The 19791-nt window shown below is 42.4% G+C and overlaps 1 protein-coding gene across 1 annotated transcript in view; it reads right to left on the reverse strand.

The window, feature by feature from the left end:
* The window catches only part of nebl (nebulette), a 146343-nt gene that overhangs the window by 125583 nt on the left and 969 nt on the right, over nucleotides 1-19791 (reverse strand). Inside the window, exon 2 of the mRNA XM_079490322.1 lies at nucleotides 16639-16733. Coding sequence (XP_079346448.1) covers nucleotides 16639-16733 — 95 coding nt within the window. The remainder of the gene's footprint in view (nucleotides 1-16638; nucleotides 16734-19791) is intronic.

The following is a 19791-nucleotide window of genomic DNA, read 5'->3' on the forward strand; positions in this document are numbered from 1 at the left end:
CCTCTTTAACCCATTCTGGGCGGGAACCCCTTTTGGTGTTTTAAGTATTGTGTTATACTTTAGCTATTAAAAAATAGCAGATGTACAAGCTCATAGCGTGGCACCGAGTGCCGCGCTACGAGCTTGTAGGTCTGCTATTTTTGAAAAATCGTGGCGCAAATCTTTGAATATATTCTTTCAGAGTCTTTAACTCAAATCTTTGCTTCTGGGGGGGGTCACTGGAACAACATATTTTTAGATGGGGGTCGGCAGCCAATTACATATATTTTTGGGGTCCTTGACATGAAAATGTTTGATAACGACTGACATAGAAACATGGGTTTTTCAGAAAACTGGATTTGTAAAATCCAGTGTTTCCCAAACACTTTGTCGGGATCCGTCTGTGGGTCGCAGACACATTATGGGTCCCCTTAGTTTTTTTCCCCCCTACATTTGGTTTTTAATTATTATTATTTCTATTTCAAAACATTTTCAAAAAACATTCCCAAAAAAGCTTTTTATGGATTAATAACAACATTTTCAGTAAATGTCATGAAGACATGAAAGACAAAAATCTTAAGAAATTCCACGAATTAAAACAAAAATGTAAGAACTAGTGGAAAATAGCTTCGCGCCACATTGTGAGCTTGTAGATCTGCTGTTTTCACTAATTTGGGTCCCGGGCAAATATCCAATTTCAGTTTTGGGCCACGGGCTGAATAGTTTGAGAACAACATAGTCTACGCATTGTTATACTTCCTTAATAATATCTGGGACTTATAGCGCTTTTCATGGTACTCAAAGACACTTTACATGTGTGGGGGCCGGGGGGAAACATAAGAAAAGGACAACTTCAGTAGAAAAAAACAAGTAAAATAAGAATTAAAAACCAATAAAACAGTACATAAAAACACATAAGCTTGGAAATGCAGGTGGGTTTTCAGTGTGGTTTAGAAGGTGGGGAGGCAGTGTTCATCCCTGCTGTGTTTGGGGAGTGCGTTCCAGAGGGTAGGCGCGGCCACAGAGAAGGCCCTGTCGCCCCAGAATTTGAGCCTTCACACTAGCACCAGCAGTGACAAAGTGACAGGCAGTACCTCAAATACCTCAAGATTACAATACTTGAGTGAATGTAATTAGTTGCTTTACACCTTGTCGCTTGACAAGCTACGAAAGCTACAAAAATCAAACCTGTCTGAACTGAGTGGTGCTGTACTTGTACTGTACCTGTGTGTGGTGTGGTGTGGTGTGGTGTGGTGTGGTGTGGTGTGGTACGTGTGTGTGTGTGTGTGTGTGTGTGTGTGTGTGTGCATGTGTGTGTGTGTGTGTGTGTGTCACATATACACACATTGCTGCGTATAGGAGTGGCTAGCACCACTCAAAAAGGGTTGAGCTGGATTCGTCCTTTTTTCAGCTCTACAATGACGCAGCGAAACGCCCAATCAACCCTGTTTTGTTTCACTAAAATAATCTGTACCATCATCAGCACAGATTAGTTTCCCGTTCTATTTAAACCAAAACCATTATGTCTTTGCTCAGACATACGGAGGCTTGAGGATGTCAACACTTCAACGGCGGCTCACCGACAGTAGTTATACCATATAAGCACTGCGTTGCTATTTGAGTTCGAGTAATTGAGTCAGTACATGTGTGCGTGTGTGTCAGTGTGTGTGTGTGTGTGTGTGTGCGTGTGTGTGTGTGTGTGTGTGTGTGTGTGACATTTTGCAATTTGAGTACTTTTACTTTTTGTACTTAAAGTACATTTTGATGCAAATACTTTTGTACTTTTACTTGAGTAGGCTACATTTTGAATACTTCTACTTGTAACGGAGTACATCTACATTGCAGTATTTATTCTTTTACTTAAGTACAAAATTTGAGTACTTTTTCCACCACTGTGTGCGTGCGTGTGTATTAGCTCTTGCTGCACACTGTACAGTATGGTCTTTGTCCAGGTTCCTGGTTAGGTGTTGATGAAATTCATAGCATGACATTCTGTTGGGATTTAGCGCTCACATAAAACCGATACATACTGTTAAATTAATACAGTATTACAGTAATGGTATTCTACTAGTGTAGGATTACAGTACTGGTATACTACAAGTACACTATTCCAATACTGGTGTATGTGCAGATGAAGCCATACAGTATGTAATTGAGAGCATATGCAGCAGGCATACAGTCGTCTGTGTGTGTGTGTGTGTGTGTGTGTGTGTGTGTGTGTGTGTGTGTGTGTGTGTTAATACTGTATATGCAGAGATTAAAATAGGGTGCATTTTGCATCCCAAAACGCAGTTTATAGTTAAGGGACGCAATAAAACAATGACCTCTGCATCCACGTGATGCGCTACTGCACTCAACATCTATACAGTAAAAATTATACACGTCAAAAAAATAATCGCAATATTTTGCTAGCTTTAGTTATAATAATAATTTCTTCTTCTGTTTTCTACATGAATATAACCACATTATAACCATATAAAATGAAATGGGAGTTAAATGCTGCAATTTGTAACAATGGCAAAATATGACTCCTAACGTTGTTGAAGTGGGATAAAATGTCCCTGGGACTCATCTAAAAGACCATCCCTGCATGCCTTAAAAAAAGTGCGATCGTTTGTCATAGGGTCCACAAATATTCCACCATCGCGATCGTAAACAAGGAAGAAGAACAGAGCCCATGTCTGATAAAACTAATAAAACATAACTCTGGAAAGTCAGGGAAAGAGGTCTTTATCAATTAGGTCAGGAAAGTTGTGCTTGGAAGTCAATGTGTTAGATCCATACAGTAGAATAAGTTAGGTTGATAGTAGATAGGCAGATCGTATACTTGTTCATATACACCTCTATAGCAGCTTGAGGTAATGTAGGGTATACACAGAAATGTGGTGAATAATTCAGACACAAATTCTCCTAACCATGTCTATTCACTGTGCTACACATTGTCTAAGAAGGTCACCCACAGAGCAGCTATACTAGCGTGTGGCACTGTACTGTGTGTGTGTGTGTGTGTGTGTGTGTGTGTGTGTGTGTGTGTGTGTGTGTGTGCCTGCGTGCGTGCGTGCGTGCGTGCGTCTGTGCGTGCGTGCGTGCGTGCGTGCGTGCGAGGCCTGAGTTTAGGCACGACGTTGGTATGTCTGCCTGTATGACAGGATATTCTTCAAAATACATCAAATAAAATGTTCCATGGTATGTTAATAATATACTTCGATCGTGGGGGTGAAACTAATTATGAGCCTGTGACGTATTATATATGACACATACTGCTCAAAATACATTTTCCTCAGACACATTATTTGTTCTCGCACATCCAGGTTCAAATCTAGGATATGAAATTTACAGCTTAATACCCCAATATTAAAAAAAGAAAAGAAGCAAATTCCACAATGCATTAGTGTCTCCATGGCAGCCAGTCGATGTAAACGGTTCATAGTTAATGAGGTTAAAGCTGCTATAGGCAATATGCCAAAAAAATATATTTTTTAGGTATTCAGACAGCAAGCAATGGGTAGAACGCTCCCAAAAATTAGTCTCTGTGACACATCTATTCAAAGATTTTCCTAGAAGCTTTGTCATTGGTCGATTTGCCTGTCTGCCTGATTGGTTAGTCATTGCGACCGGGTTTTTTTCGACCAATGACAAAGCTTCTAGGAACATCTTTGAATGCAGATTGCAGCCCCTAGATGTGTCACAGAGACTACATTTTTTGGGGGAGCGTTCTATCCATTGCTGGCTGTCTGAATACCAAAAATAAATAAATAAATAAAAAGATCATTAAACTTTTGACATATTATTGCTTATAGCCGCTTTAATTCAAGCAGCAAGGAGGGGGTCCCATGCACCCGAAAGATATATTTTTCTAACCTACCTTTTTATAATCCTTAAGGTATCTAGTTAATGAATTTTGATGTTCCCCGAGCTAATTATTGTCCCATATATGTTTTTTTAACCATATGTTGTGTCCGTCTTGGATTTTTGGCTGTGAAAAATAAAACCTTTAAACCAACATAGCTCCTGAACTATACATCCGACAGAAACCATTCACGCCATTTTATGTTCGTCTTTGCATGATGAATTGATTGATATGAAGATTGGCATGATGTCCCAGCATGTGTAGTGCATAGCAATCCAAATAAACACAAAACATGTAAAGATTTGCCTAAACTGGATCACAACAACTCCTCCCCCAGGCACCCTATTGATATATGTTTTCTAAAATTTACATTTTTACAATCTTCAAGATGTATAGTAAACAAATGTTGATGTTCCCAACTTGAAATATTGGCACATGTATGTTTAATCTGGCATATTGGTTGAATTTCTTGAGTGAATTTCCACAAATACAAAAAATATCTAAAATCTACATAAGGTCTTAACTATACATAATTCTGAGTTAAATGTCCAGTTTTTCTGTTTCATTTTGGCATGAGGCATTGAGGGAGATGGATAGTGACATAACAGGAACATTTATGGAACATGAATGCTCAATTATATGCTAAAAGTAGGCAAATCAATAGGGGTATAGGCTCCAGGAGGGGTCCACGCGCACAACCCTAAGTTTTTGAGTGGTGTAAACCACTCCAACAACTGGCTTTGTACCCGTGTCTGTTCGTACCACTCCTACAACTGGCTTTGTTAGTTTACGTGTCTGTCCGTACCAAAAAAAATCACACCCGTGTGAACTGAGTGGTATAAGGTCTTATATAGACTGATCAGCTGTGGTCTGACGTAATGTCTGACGTAATGAAATCACACCCGTGTGAACTGGGTGACCATAGCAACCATGCTAATTTTTTGGTACGAACAGACAGACAGACAGACAGACACGTAAACTAACAAAGCCAGTTGTAGGAGTGGTTTACACCACTCAAAAATGAGCATGGTTGCTATGGTCACCCAGTTCACACGGGTGTGATTTCATTACGTCAGACATTACGTCAGACCACAGCTGATCAGTCTATATAAGACCTTACACCACTCAGTTCACACGGGTGTGATTTTTAACATTAGAAGGGTTTTGTGTTGTGTGTGATGTCACAGCAGCCTAACAGACAGACAGACATGCTGATATGATGTCACAGCAACCTATATAAATCTAATGTAAGATGCTGCAGCTGTTTAACACTTTATATGTGGATTCATGCACATGATGATTAATGAGGACAGATGCGAAGACAGAACACAAGAGTGAGACACTCTTATTTGTCACCACTCGCACAGATAGAAGCAGTGAGATGCTGGTGTGGCAAGCTCCACAATGCTCTTCTAACAGAAACCTAACAATATCAGAATTATATGTTGTTGTGGTATTTTTGTATATAATACTGGATATAATATGTGGTGATAATGTTACCACATTACCATTATCCGAGTGTTATCTAGTATTAAATATTGTTCTGTCTGTCTATGCCATGCATCAGGCAGATACACTAGGCAGAGACCATGATTATTCATCTGTGGCGGTGGGGATCAATGTGTACTCATTTGGAGGGTGTGACGTGAATGACAGTGATCAGATTGGTGTGTCCGTCTTCAACACAGCGTCTCTGCGCTGGATGGCAGTGTCCCCAGTGACATCCGGAAGAGGAGAATGTCCACTTGAAGTTCCTGCGATGCGCTGCGGCCACACAGCTGTGCTCATAGAAGATATAACCTACATCTGGGGTGGTACTTATAAATCGGGGTGTTACTGCAACGTCCTTCATGCATTTGATGTCACCACCCACCGATGGTTCCAGCCCAAGGTTTCAGGCACTGTCCCAGAGGCTAGGTACAACCACTCAGCCTGTGTCCTGGGGAAGGACATGTACATCTTTGGAGGATTAAAGTGGAGGAATTGGGTGGCAAATAAATGTTCTAATGACATCTACAAGTTGGACACCACCACAATGGTCTGGACTTTCATTAACACAAGAGGCTCTACACCACCTGCTCCAGAATGTCACTCTGCCACCATCATCGGCACAAAGATGTTTGTATTTGGGGGCATTGGAGACTGGTTGGACAATTACAACACCATCACAGTGTTTGATACTGTGACCAATTTGTGGCTGAGAATGCCCCCTGGCCTACAGATTCCAGAAGAACGCTACAATCATTCAGCGTTTGCCTACAATGGAGAGCTGTACATAGTTGGTGGCAGCAGCATCATCAGCAGTAGAAGTTTCAATGATCTGTGGAAATTCAATCCAGAGACCTTCTCCTGGAAGGAGATTAAGCCCAAGGGGAAAGGCCCACCTTCATCAATTCGCTGCTGCATGGTGGGAGATCGCATCGTCGTCTTTGAAGGACACAAATACTCCCATGAGCTGTACTTCTTACACTTAAGTCCTAGTTTGAAGACATTATGCAAAGTAGCAGTTATTCAGTTTGGTTTGGAGCAGTCAGAATTGCCACATAACATCAGATGGGAAATGGCAGCCAGAACAGAAATGACTGCAAATGACTGCCCACTAAATATAAGGTTCTGGGTCCCATGTGGAACTGTGGCATCAAATATATTGGCCATATTGAAAATTCTGCTTTTGCTTTTGATCCGTTTCATGGTTAAGTTGACCGTTAACTACTTGCTGTGGTGAATGGATGATTGATTTAACGAGGCATCATGTTTAAAGTAAAACGATCTCTTTTTTTGTCAGATTATTGAACAGATTATAAATTGTTACACAAACATGATATGAAATACATTTTCCTTTTATAGAAAACAAAAAAAATGAAAGAAAAAATACAAAGACAAAAAAGAGAAAGAAATCCCTCAACCCTCCCACCCATACTGCTCAGTGACACCGCATACTATAGAATAAGATGATAGAAATCTCATGGAAAACATCTGAAAAGAAAATGGCGTTGTTTCTGTGCTCTCGTCAACATAGGTATGGAGTCTGACAAACCCAGAATAATTATTACAGGATCGGGGTCAATATGAATACTCAAAATATCAGAGAGCGTCTCAAATATCTTAATCCAATATCTTTGTATCCGAGGGCAAAGGGCGAAGCTGTGAAGAAGATTTGCATCTATTGCATTACATTTGTCACAGTGCGAAAAAATATCTGGGAATAATGGAGTCTATGTATGACTCGAAACTGGATAAGGCAATGTCTGGAGTTGATAGAGCACGCATTAACTTCTTCAAGGCTGTCTTCCCAGAGCTCGTCTGAAATTGAAGTCCCCAGCTCATTTTCCCATGCCAACTTAATAGGCCTATCTCACAGCATTTCCCCACCCCCTTTTTGCGCCCCCTTTTAGAGCTAGTGGTGTTATTTTTTTTGCGGTCCATAGGCTTCCACGTTTTGTAAAGGTAAGGTTTATTCTACTTATTTGAGTTGTTATACCATTGTGTTTTCTTCATATTATTATCGGTCTTTGACATTTTAACATTAGGAAATGTACTTAGATTCTCCAGAGAAAAAAAGTGTAAATGCCTAATGTTAAATGACACCACTATATCTACCGGAAGTGGGCGTGGAAAGGGGGCTGTGAGATTTTTTTTACTAACAAACTAACAAAGCCAGTTGTAGGAGTGGTTTACACCACTCAAAAATGTACCCTGTAACTCATTTCCATTCACATTATATTGAAGTGACAGCTAAAGGGACCTTTTGAAAAATGTATATGGCCATTTTTCCCTTGCCAAGATGTAGTCAAACCTTGAATCAATTATGCATTTACCCCCCTTCCCGACAAGGTGGTATGACAAGATTGGTCCCATTGGATACCTGGGGTTGTCTAGAATCAAAGGGTATCTCTATATTTGGTCTATCTCTAAATTTGAGCATGCCACAGTCTCCGAAAGACAGTCTCGCCGGTGCTCCAGCCAGCAATTTCACAGGTCTCATAGCATGTAAAACATTGAAAAAACACACTTTGGACCATTTTTGTTCTTGGGATCATCAAAATATGTATATTAGAGGTCCTTATGGATGCCAAACATCCAAACTAGAAATAAAAAACGTAAGGTTGTGCACATGGACCCCTCCTGGAGCCTATACCCTCAGGCCCAATTTCACCTAGCCTATTGATTTGCCTACTTTTAGCATATAATTGAGCATTCATGTTCCTATTATGTCACTATCCATCTCCCTCAACGCCTCATGCCAAAATGAAACAGAAAAACTGGACATTTGTCTCAGAATTATGTATAGTTAAGACCTTATGTAGATTTTACATTCTCTTTTTGTATTTGTGGAAATTCACTATGGCAACCAATATGCCAGATTAAACATACATGTGTCAATATTTCAAGTTGGGAACATCAACATGTGTTTACTATACATCTTGAAGATTGTAAAAATGTAAATGTTAGAAAAACATATATCAATAGGGGGAGGAGTTGTTGTGATCCAGTTTAGGCATATTTTAATTTATTTTGTGTTTATTTGGATTTGTATGCACTACACATGATGGAACCATGGCCAATCTTCATATCAATCAATTAATCATGCAAAGACGAACATAAAATGGGGTGAATGGTTTCTGTCGGATGTATAGTTCAGGAGCTATGTTGGTTTAAAAAAAAATATTTTTCACAGCCGAAAATACAGGACGGACACAACATATGGTTAAAAAATCACACCCGTGTGAACTGAGTGGTGTAAGGTCTGTCTGACGTAATTAAATCATGTCTGACGTAATGAAATCACACCCGGGTGTGATTTCATTACCTGGCTTTGTTTGTGCAGAAAAAATTAGCATGGTTGCTATGTTCACCCTGTTCACCCGGGTGTGATTTCATTACGTCATTACAACAGGGTGAACATAGCAACCATGCTCATTTTTTCTGCACAAAAAAGCCAGTTGTAGGAGTGGTTTACACCACTCAAAAAACATATATGGGACAATAATTAGCTCGGGGAACATCAAAATTCATTAACTAGATACCTTAAGGATTATAAAAAGGTAGGTTAGAAAAATATATCTTTCGGGTGCATGGGACCCCCTCCTTCCTACCAGACTACTTGACAGGGTTCCAGGTGGTCCCCAGCTAAGGGGAGAGTTGGTATCCAAATGGACCCTTTATTGATCTTTAACTCTTGAGACCCGTAAGGGTCCATTTGGTTTCATTTTTACACTGTCGAGAGTTCAATTATTGTTAAACAACTGCATTACCTAATTTACAAGAAGTCTACACAATTAGAGAATGTAGAATAATTGTTATTTTGATCAACATTTGTCTGTTATCTCTCCTATGGTACCAACATCAATACAGCATGGAATTGTAGACAAAATCGTATCCAACAACGTGACGTCGTTGCCTGAGTCAGCAGCTTCCCCGGCGTCGCCTCCAGAATCCTCTGCCCTCCAGACGACGCCTCCTCTGTCAAGTCACCAGGTACCACCTGATGACACCACGTCTGAGACCCCAGACGTCGTCTTGTCCCCAGACGTCGTCTTGTCCCAGCATCCGGCCCACCCAACAGACGCCTCGCCTCTGATGCCTCGTCCCAGCATCCTGGCCGTGCCCCAGACTACACCTGCTCAGCCCTTGTCCATCATTCAGGCCGCCCACCTGAGATCACCTGCCCAGCCCTGGTCTCCCTCCTCCAGACCCCCTCCTCCCACTCTGCTCGTTCCTCGTTAAGGTTGTAGGATATACTGTCTGGCCCCATACTTAAGATGACAATATGTGAATATTATAATGTGAAATGAATGGACATATTAAAAGTGAAATAATATCATTTTCCAAAATTGTCTTAGACTCTTGGTTGATGGAGGCTGATTTGGGGAATGTGAATCATGACATTTGCCATATAATGCTCTCAATGCTCATCCACATGACATGTCAGTGTTGTTGTCAGCCTGGGAGAGGGGAGGGGCAAACCATGCCTACTTAGGAGACCATTTGTAGGATGTGTAGTCCATTGCGCCTCTAGTGGCTCCAATGATGTTCGCCCATCTTCATAATATAGACCATCTTTGACACATGTCCCCAACTCCCTCGTCAGCCAACCTGTGACCACTTTGCCAATCAACATTGTCCCTATAAAACTGCACTCTTTGCAAACATTGTCAGTTCATAGTTTGTTGTCACCGATGCATGACCCGTTGCTGTTTTGACTGTCATGTCATTTCCGACTCCTGATTTCTGTGTTCTTTTTTTCTTTTCTTTTTTTTATAATTTTTATCCCACGATTTTGTAACCCATTTTTTCACCCCTGTGTCAATTATCTAATGTGATCCTGGGCTCTACACACCCTCCGCCAACCTGGACGGACTTTAACTCATGCTTCCTTCATGCATGAGTGTCCAAGTCGCTCCTTTACACCTGACAGGGGGAGTTTCCCTGGCTGGACGTAGCGCGTGGAAGGAACACGTTATTCCAACCAGTTCCTTCCTGATTTCTGTGTTCTATACTGTACTTCAGTGTAAGATTCTGCCTCATTCTTTATTACATACTTTAAAATCTGCCCTGTTTCCTGTGACTCTGCATTTTGGGTTCAAAGATCTCTCTGCATCTTGACAGAGAGGAGATCAGGACAGACATCAAACACATCAGAACAGAACAGTCTGTCTGTGTGTCTCTCTCACTAGTGTCTGCACGCTGCTGGGACATAAAACACCGCTAGGAAGCAGAGAGAGGGCGCAGAGCGAATGGCTAATCACAGAAGAGGAGAGGAGAGAGGGTACGAGAGTAGAGGAGAGGGGACGAGAGGAGAGGGGACGAGAGGAGAGGAGAGTGGCTTTCTCTTTAGCCAGTCATGTGGAACAGCCCGGCCCGGCTCTGTTGGACACAACCTTCATCACTTCACTTCTCTACTCTACTCTCTCTCTCTCTCTCATTCTTGATGTCTCTCTTCCTTTCGCGCTGTGTGTGTGTGTGTGTGTGTGTGTGTGTGTGTGTGTGTGTGTGTGTGTGTGTGAGAGAGAGAGAGAGAGAGAGAGACGGAGAGCCAACACATTATTTCAAGGTGTTCTAGACTAGTTGATCACACACACGCACACGCACACACACACACACTCATCCTGAACCATCCATGAAAGATTGGAGGAAGGTTATGTAAGGTCTCTCTCATCATCTCTCCTTCAGGCGAGCAGATGATGACAGTCTCTCTCTCTCTCTCTCTCTCTCTCTCTCTCTCTCTCTCTCTCTCTCTCTCTCTCTCTCTCTCAGAGACAAGGGTCCTTTGTTATGGTCCAGCTACAGTGTGTTTGTTAGCTATCTGCTCCAGTTCTGCTCAATGTACACAGATTGACCTGACAGTAGTCTCGCGTAGCCAGATAACTGTTCCACAATCTCCGAATGCTATATAACTAGGGTCTGGAACTACACCGAACTCAGAGTAATCTGTTTTCCGTTCACACAAATATATTATCTTAATCTTTAGAGCTTATGTTTTCATTTCCATTTCTACTAAGCAGCAAGCTATATAGCTTAGAAGATTTCTGTTCATATTAGGATAAATTTGCGCGACTGCAAAGATGAAACGGGGAGGATGCTTCACTTCCGCTTATATTTTACTCAGCAGAGCTTCCGTTGCTCCAGACATTTGAAAATTGCGAGAGGCAACAGTCTGGCCACGCGATACCAACAGTGAACCAGCATGTTGCAGGGCTCCGCTGCCTTGCTCGATGACACATTGGCTCGGCTGGGGATCACACCCAGGACCTCTCCATTGTGAGCCAGTTTGAGCCCCTCTAAACAAAGTCCTAGTAAATCAAATAAAAGTACCGCTCACCAATGTTAACTCACTTCTCTACTCTCCTGCCTCGAGACATTAAACCAGTTAAAAGGGACATTTCACAGCTGGAAGAAGCTGCAGTCACTCAATGTTAATAGTATCTGTAGTAGAGAACAGTAAGCACAATTTGAAAGTTGCACCCTATGGCCAGAAAAATAATGTAGTCTGTGTGTTTGACTGGGGTTTGACTGGATTGTTGAATGACTACAAAGACCATAATGCTTTGGTGAACTGCCCCTCCTTGTTGAGAGGGGGAGGCTGCGTGGAGGTGTGACAACATGTAGTGCAGGAAGGAGATTAAATAGACTGTCTGTCTGTCTGTCTGTCTGTCTGTCTGTCTGTCTGTCTGTCTGTTCAGATCACACATAGTAATGCGTGTAGCGTGTTAATTTCTTTAGAGAGTTACATAAGCGGCTTTCGTCGTTGCCAATTAAAAGCCAAAACTTGCACCGATGTGACACGTCTTTGCAAAGAGTTGACTGACTGGTCACAGTGGTCTGGCGCTGCTGGAGCCGTTTTCGTAATGCTGACCTGTGTCGCGCTTAACATAATGGCCCTGTCTGGAACAGGTTACTGCAGCGCAGCACAGGTTGCCATGGCGACGCTGCCCCGTTTGTGAATGAGAGTTGTTACCGTGGAGATTTTTGAAAAGCCACAGAGGCTGGAGCCAAAAAACAGTACAATGTCACTGTAAAGAACTTTAACAACTCCAACAGCAGTGCACCAGTATCCATGTTCTGAGGGACGCGACAGCCAAACATTGCTGATCTACAAGCTTGCGACGCGTTGTGAGTAGTGCTGCAAGTTAATTTAAAAAAAAGAAACAAAATTATCGCAATCTAGATTCAGACACCTATATGCGAGATAATTTCTAAATTTGAGCAAGAATGCTGGAGCACTAGTTGGCTGTCCAATGCATTTCAGTTACTCTTACTTTTTTGAGTGGTGATAGCCACTCCTATAGACATCTATGTGTGTAGCACGGAAATAGCGTTTGTTGACCACTAAGTGTCACTGTTGCGCAGCCTAACACACACACACACACGCACGCACGCACACGCGGGTGGCGGTAGAGTGGCCGGATGGTAACCGCAAGGTTGCCAGTTCGAACCCGGGCTCTGCGTAAATCACCCGTCGCTCCCGACAATACGTTGGTCCGCCATGCGTTGCGGCGTGCTTGCGGTTAGGGTTAGGTTAGGAAGGTTAATGACAGTTGGACCAATAGTATGTCGGAACTAAAGCCTGTACCCGTTTCATGTTATGCTCTCAAGAGTTAAATTAGTGTTAAACATGCATTACTTAATTTACAAGAAGTCTACACAATAATTAGAGAATGTAGAAGAAATGTTATTTTTGATCAGTGTTTTCCTGTTATCTCTCCTAATGGTACCACATACAGCATTCTTATCCAATGACAAGAAAATGGGCTACAGTATATCTCATTAAAAATGGTGGTCCGTACGTGGCTCAAATGCCAAATGAATATTGGGCCTTGATGTGAAAAGGGTTGAAATGAAAACCACTGCTCTGGGGTTTTTTTAGTGGTTAAAAAACACAATGTATGCCACACCCGCAAAATCCCGGGTTTAAGCAATAAAAACGCTCTTTTGCCAACCCGGGAAATCTCGGGTTTCTTTAATGTGTCTTAATCCAGAATTAATAGTATTTTATTTACCGTCCGTTGGATGTTTTTAGCATCAGTCGCTAGCCTCCGGTAGCTCCCATGTTGTGCAGTCATCGATTACCCCAAATCTCCGCGCATACGCGCACGATCTAAAGCATCTTTGGTGCTCAGATTGGAGGTAAAGGACAATGTTTAGAGCTTAATAAAACTTTACTCCGATCTCACGTGTAGAAAAGTAATCTTGATGTTGACAGACGACGCTCTGGGGTGAGGCTATCACTCATCACACAACCACTTTCAGTTCAACGCGGCTCAAAGAAGCTGACTAAAGAGAGTCTTATATTGCATTGTACTGGCACTGGCTTTGTGTGGAGCCATCTGGTGGCTGGCATATATTCGGTTAACGTTAGCTTCCCTGCTTTTGGACAAATGTTCACATTTTTACACCGTGGCTCCTCAGCAGTAAGTCGGGTCTAGAAGAGGCTCTGTCTGTCTGTCTGAGCTAAATCTCACAACAAACCACTGAACCGATCAGTGTCACATTTCTTGTGCACACGGCCAGTAGGCTACAGAAGAAACCTCCACAACACAAAATCGTGAACTCTTATGTACCTCCTTTTTCCTGCATTTTCTTTCCTTTCTTAACCCATTCTGACCTGAGATCAGATTCTGAAAATCAGTCAGTCGTTCTTTGATTTTTCAAAAATAGCAGACCTACAAGCTCGTAGCGTGCCACTCGGTGGCGCGCTATGAGCTTGTAGATCTGCTATTTTTCAATAGCTAAAGCATAACATAATGCTAACATCAAAAGGGGTTCCCGTGGGTTAAGTACATGGGGCTTAAGTCGTAAAATGTATGACATCAGAGGTCAGTCATACACTGCAGATTACTACATCTATTAAACACTCTTAAGTGTGCGTGTGTGTGTGTGTGTGTGTGTGTGTGTGTGTGTGTGTGCATGTGTGCGAGCGTGCACGTGTGTGAACTTATAACATCTTATAAACATTTGCTTATCTCAACACAACAGACTCTCCTGATCTTATAAAAAACAACTGTGTGTGTGCGGGTGCGTGTGCGTGTGTGTGTGTGTGTGTGTGTGTGCGTGCGCGCTTAATCCATTTTAATTAGCAGAAAAGGCCTCACAGAATCCTGCGGTACTCATGTGGTTCTGTAATCCTCCACTCTCACTTTCATCTCCTCCATCCTCTGTGGGCAACAAACCGAAACCATGGGAACGCCGAACGCCGTTTTCCTTCCTCGACTTTCATTCACTCACTGATTCATTGGAGTTTGAGAGAGGTTTGGTTTGAAACAGTGATGGAAAAAAGAAATCGCATTTGTGTGTTAATCAAAGTATGTTAATCAAGAATTACTTGAGTAAAAGTTTTGGTAGCGAAATGTAATTAAAGTACAAAAACTAGATAGTTATTATGCAGAATGTCCCATTTCATGTTTTCAAAAGTATGCAAATCTTTTGAAAATAGCAGATCTACAAGCTCACAATGCGATCGCGATGCACAATGCGTCGCAATGTGACGCATTGTGAGCTTGTAGATCGGCTATATTCAAACAGCCTAAATGCACATAGGGCTGAAGTGGTTACTGTATGTTTTGTAATAATAGTCTAAATCTACAAAGTAAAATGGTAAATGGTGCATTTATATAGCGCCTTTATCCAAGGCGCTTTACATAGATCATTGCATGTGCATTACATTCACCCATTCACACACACATTCATACACCGATGACAGCGGAAACCATGCAAGGCACCAACTCTACCCCCGAGCCACCGTCGCCCCGAAACTAGTAACTAGTTACTAAAAGTAACTAGTAGGCTAACTAAAGTTTTCAAATAAATGCCTCTGAGATGTAGTGGAGTTGAACATTGGAAGCATTAGACATTGGAAGTACTCAAGAAAAGTACACATACCTCAAAATTGTACTTAGGTACAGTACTTAAGTACAGCACTTAAGTAAATGCAGTTAGTTACTTTCCACCACTGGTTTGAAACATTCAGGTGCTGGTGTCAAAGTCAAAGTCGTACGATTAGTCACAGACGTTACCGCAGTGAAATTTGTTCTCCGCATTTGACCCATCTCTTGGAACGGTGAGCCGCAGCGTGCGCTGCGCTCGGGAATCATTAGTCGATTTGACCATTGGGTCCCATTTTTACAGTCTTTGGTATGACCCGGCCGGGGATCGAACCCCGACCTCCCAGGTTCAGGGCGGACACTCTAACCACAAGGCGGTGGTGGTGGTGGTGCGTGGCAGCATGTTTGAAAGACGGACAGGAGGTTTGGAACATTCAGGTGCTGGTGGTGGTGGTGCGTGGCAGCATGTTTGAAAGAGGGACAGGAGGTTTGGAACATTCAGGTGCTGCTGGTGGTGGTGCGTGGCAGCAATGAGCGTGTGAAAGAGGGACAGGAGGCTATTTTGAGCATCAAACAAAGACGGAGTGTTCTACCTGCGCTGAAGGAAATGACTATGACCTCACAGCCCAGGGTCAAAGGTCAAGTTTTCACCACCCACATTCCTGGCAACTATTAAGTCTAGCAGTATGACTGGGGGGGTTGGGGGGGGGGGGGTTGACTTGGAGCTCTCCTGTAACATACAGGTCTTCAGGTCTGTTATTATTACGTGACGAGATAGAGAGCTCTCACGTACTTCAACCAAGTTCAAATGATTGTAAACTGTGGACTTTAGGAGTTGTTCATGTCTTGGTCAACATTAATAATGATACATTTATTTATATAGCACTTTTCATGTCATAGAATACAGCGCAAAAAAGTGCTTTACAGGGCTAAAAAAAGAGAGAGAAACACAAACTTAACGTTTGAGAATGAATTTGCCGTGCTCTTAATGCTTATCACACGATTGCATGATGACATGATGACATAAAATGTTTACCCTGTGTGTGTGTGTGTGTGTGTGTGTGTATGTGTGTGTGTCCTGCTGAGAGCCTCTGATGGGGTTGAGGTTTTAGGAGGATCAGAGAGAGAGAGAGAGAGAGAGAGAGAGAGAGAGAGAGAGAGAGAGAGAGAGAGAGAGTGAGAGAGAGAGAGAGAGTGAGAGAGAGAGAGAGAGAGAGAGAGAGGCTGCTGGCAACGATGTACTGACGAAAACCGCAGAGTCAGCCCATAAGCCACACTGATCCAAAACCAAGCTCAGCCAAGCCAAGGAACCAACCGACGTACAACCTGCTCCACTCTGACACCCACAGCGTGGGAGGGTACAAACAAACAGGGGAGAGAGAAACGGAGAAACGAGAGAGAGAGTAGGAGAGAGAGAAACATAACTGAGTAACAGAGTGACAGAGACAGTAAAAGATTGACGAGAGAAGGATAGAGAGTTGTACTCACGCATTGCAATATGGCTTCTTGTCGTAGCCTTTGTAATTCTTCATGTTCAGGGTCATTTTACACACCTCACAGTGGAAGCATCCTTTATGCCAGTTCTGGAGAACACACACACACACACACACACACACACACACACACACACACACACACACACACACACACACACACACACACACACACACACACACACACACACACACACACACACACACACACACACACACACACACACACACACACACACACACACACACACACACACACACACACACACACACACACACACACACACACACACACACACACACACACACACAGAGAGAGTTACTTTATTGTTTCATCTTGTGTACATACTTATTTGTGTTTGGCTTCCTTCAGACAATGCAGCATAGATAACATAACATCAAACAGCAATCACAGCAAACAATTGGACAGAATAAAGAGTGCAAGAAAGAGCGAACAATGAGTTAAAAAAAAGTGTAACATACATGTGCGTGTTTTCCCTGTAGTAGTAAAGTTAGGTAAACTGTTTGACATTTCATTATTGTCAAGTGTGAAACAGACGTGTTTGCTGCTATAGTTCCATTCCTATACTTCAGCCACAAACATTACACATCATGTTGGAATCGGAAAACAAAATGATAAGGTGAGGCCCTAACTGTTATCTGAATGATTGATTCCAACTTTCAATACAAATCCATCTCTTTTCCAAACGAGATGGATGGAAAAGGTGTGCGTGTGTGCGTGTGCGTGTGTGTGTTTGTTTGTGTGTGTGTAAGCGCGCGTGCAGCAGCAGCTGTCATCTGATGCCCAACAGCAGACAAGCGTTTGACACGACTAAAGAAATGATTAATAATGCATCATCATTATGCAATAGATCCCATCATCCCTGTGTGACCATGTCGTCAATAATACAGCACAATCTAGATGGGCATGCAGACAGATATCATATCTTGGTCACTCGTATAGGTTTGTTTTCTTAACCACAATGTTAAGAATGTAACTGTAATTTAAGCCCACATGACACCAATTAGTCTAGTAGCCAGAATGTGAACCCGGACATGGTGAGTACACCAACATTTTATGTTAGAAATGTTTAGTATGGGTCCCCAGCATGTAGAAACTGCCGGATGCTAACTTGCATATGTTGAGCAATTTTCATAATTGGCATAATTTGTGACCATACCATTAACAACCTATAGAAGGCAAAATATTAAAAATGTCATCATGCTTTATGTAGCATGTGACGTGTCAAACACTCTTTGGGCTAAAAATGGCCATAGCCACTTAGCCATAGCCACCAAATGTGCTGACATCATCACATTTGTGATGACTGCAATGGCCGTTTTTACCCCAATGAGTGTTTATTTGCAAAACTAATGCTTGGAATGGATTCAGCATCATGAAAACCCCCTAGTTTGACATGTCACATGCTACATAAAGCATGATGATTTTTTTTTATATTTTGCCTTCTATAGGTTGTTAATGGTATGGTCACATATTATGCCAATTATGAAAATTGCTCAACATATGCAAGTTAGCATCCGGCAGTTTCTACATGCTGGGGACCCATACTCAACATTTCTAACATAAAACCTTGGTGTACTCAACATGTCCGGGTTCACAATGGAGCTTACTGGCGTTTAGGTTTACTGTGTCTGTGCATGCCGCGATGCGCACATGCACGCACATGCACGTGCGTTTTTTGTGCTTTCTGCACCAGCATCTTTCTTTAGTACGTCCACGTATAGGACGGTGTGGGACGTCCTCTCGATCGATGCACGTGTGTTGGTGAGTTCTTGGTGGCAGACTCAGTGGCCAGCTAGTCTCATCCTCCTTACTGCTATCTTCTCTGTTACACTTGGTAATGCCCCGTACAGACGCTTGTTGGTGATGTGCTCGTCCTGGTTGATGTTCAGTACCACACCTAACATTCTGGTGTAGCAGGACCCGTCCAGGGATTTCTGTAGGGCTTGTGTTAAGGCTCATACATAGTCTGGATTTTCGGTTTTTCACCGAACTACAACATGACGTCACGAGCCGCGGTGAAGAGCAAACCACCGCCACCGCTCCAGCCCTTCTCTCTGTTTTTACTCACCACCGCTCAACGTTATTTCAGCTCCGGTGGTCAGCTCACCACCGGAGCGGTGGTCACCTCACCACCGAAAATCCATCCAGACTATGAATAGGCCTTTAGTGTCCAGCATTCACAGCCATAGAGGAGGACGGACTCGGAGGAAGAAACTGATCTTGATCTGTCGGGGGAGGTTGGATTGCCACACACTGGTCATACCATTAAGAGCTCTCCAGGCAAGTGCCATCCTCACTTTAAGGTCCTTTTCTGTGGAGTCAACCCATTCGCCCAGGTATTTAAAGTCACTGACCTCCTTTAGGACAGTACCCTCTATTGTTGTTAGGGGCCGATGTTCTTGGGGGATGTTATAAGTATGCTATAGTTTAATCATGGACATATTGTCATTTTCATAGTTTTGCTGAGGCAGATGCTATAGGACAGGTTTTGATTGATTGATTGATTTTTTTTATTTTACAGCATGCAGAATGGGTAGGCTTACTAGGCTACATTTCAACAGGTCAATACAAAAAACTGCTTGAGGATAGATAGAACCAGAAAAAGCACAACGACTTGTTAACACAAGGGTCCTCCATTTTCAATTCATCAGAACATTAATGATGAGGTTCTTTTCTTGGTTTAACTGGGATAGTTGTGTTTTTTGGGGACACTACACTGTCTCTCTGCATTCTGTATGTGATTGGTTACCTTGAACTCTGCTATGCCTAACGTGTAAAATGCATGGAGGTGGTAATGTTGAGGGCCCTCTAGGGCCCGCTTATCCTCTAATAGAGAGTATGCGCATGCTTAAAGTGAATGGTACATCGAGTGGCAAATCGAGTGGCAAAGCAACAGGCAAAGTGAGTTTAACATTGTTTAATGTTGTTTAATGCAATCAGATAAGACTTTTCTGTGTGGATGTATGGGCTGTCAAGGCCAGAAAGTAGTTTTTGCCACTCAGTAAGCGTTCCTGCATGACTTCCAGGTTTGATGATGATGTCACACGCATACCCTCTATTAAATGTAAAGATTAAATGTAGATACAATTTACAATTTACAATTACAATTTAGGCATTTAGCAG

This window comes from Electrona antarctica (genome assembly GCF_951216825.1).
Source record: "Electrona antarctica genome assembly, chromosome: 20".
NCBI lineage: Eukaryota > Metazoa > Chordata > Actinopteri > Myctophiformes > Myctophidae > Electrona > Electrona antarctica.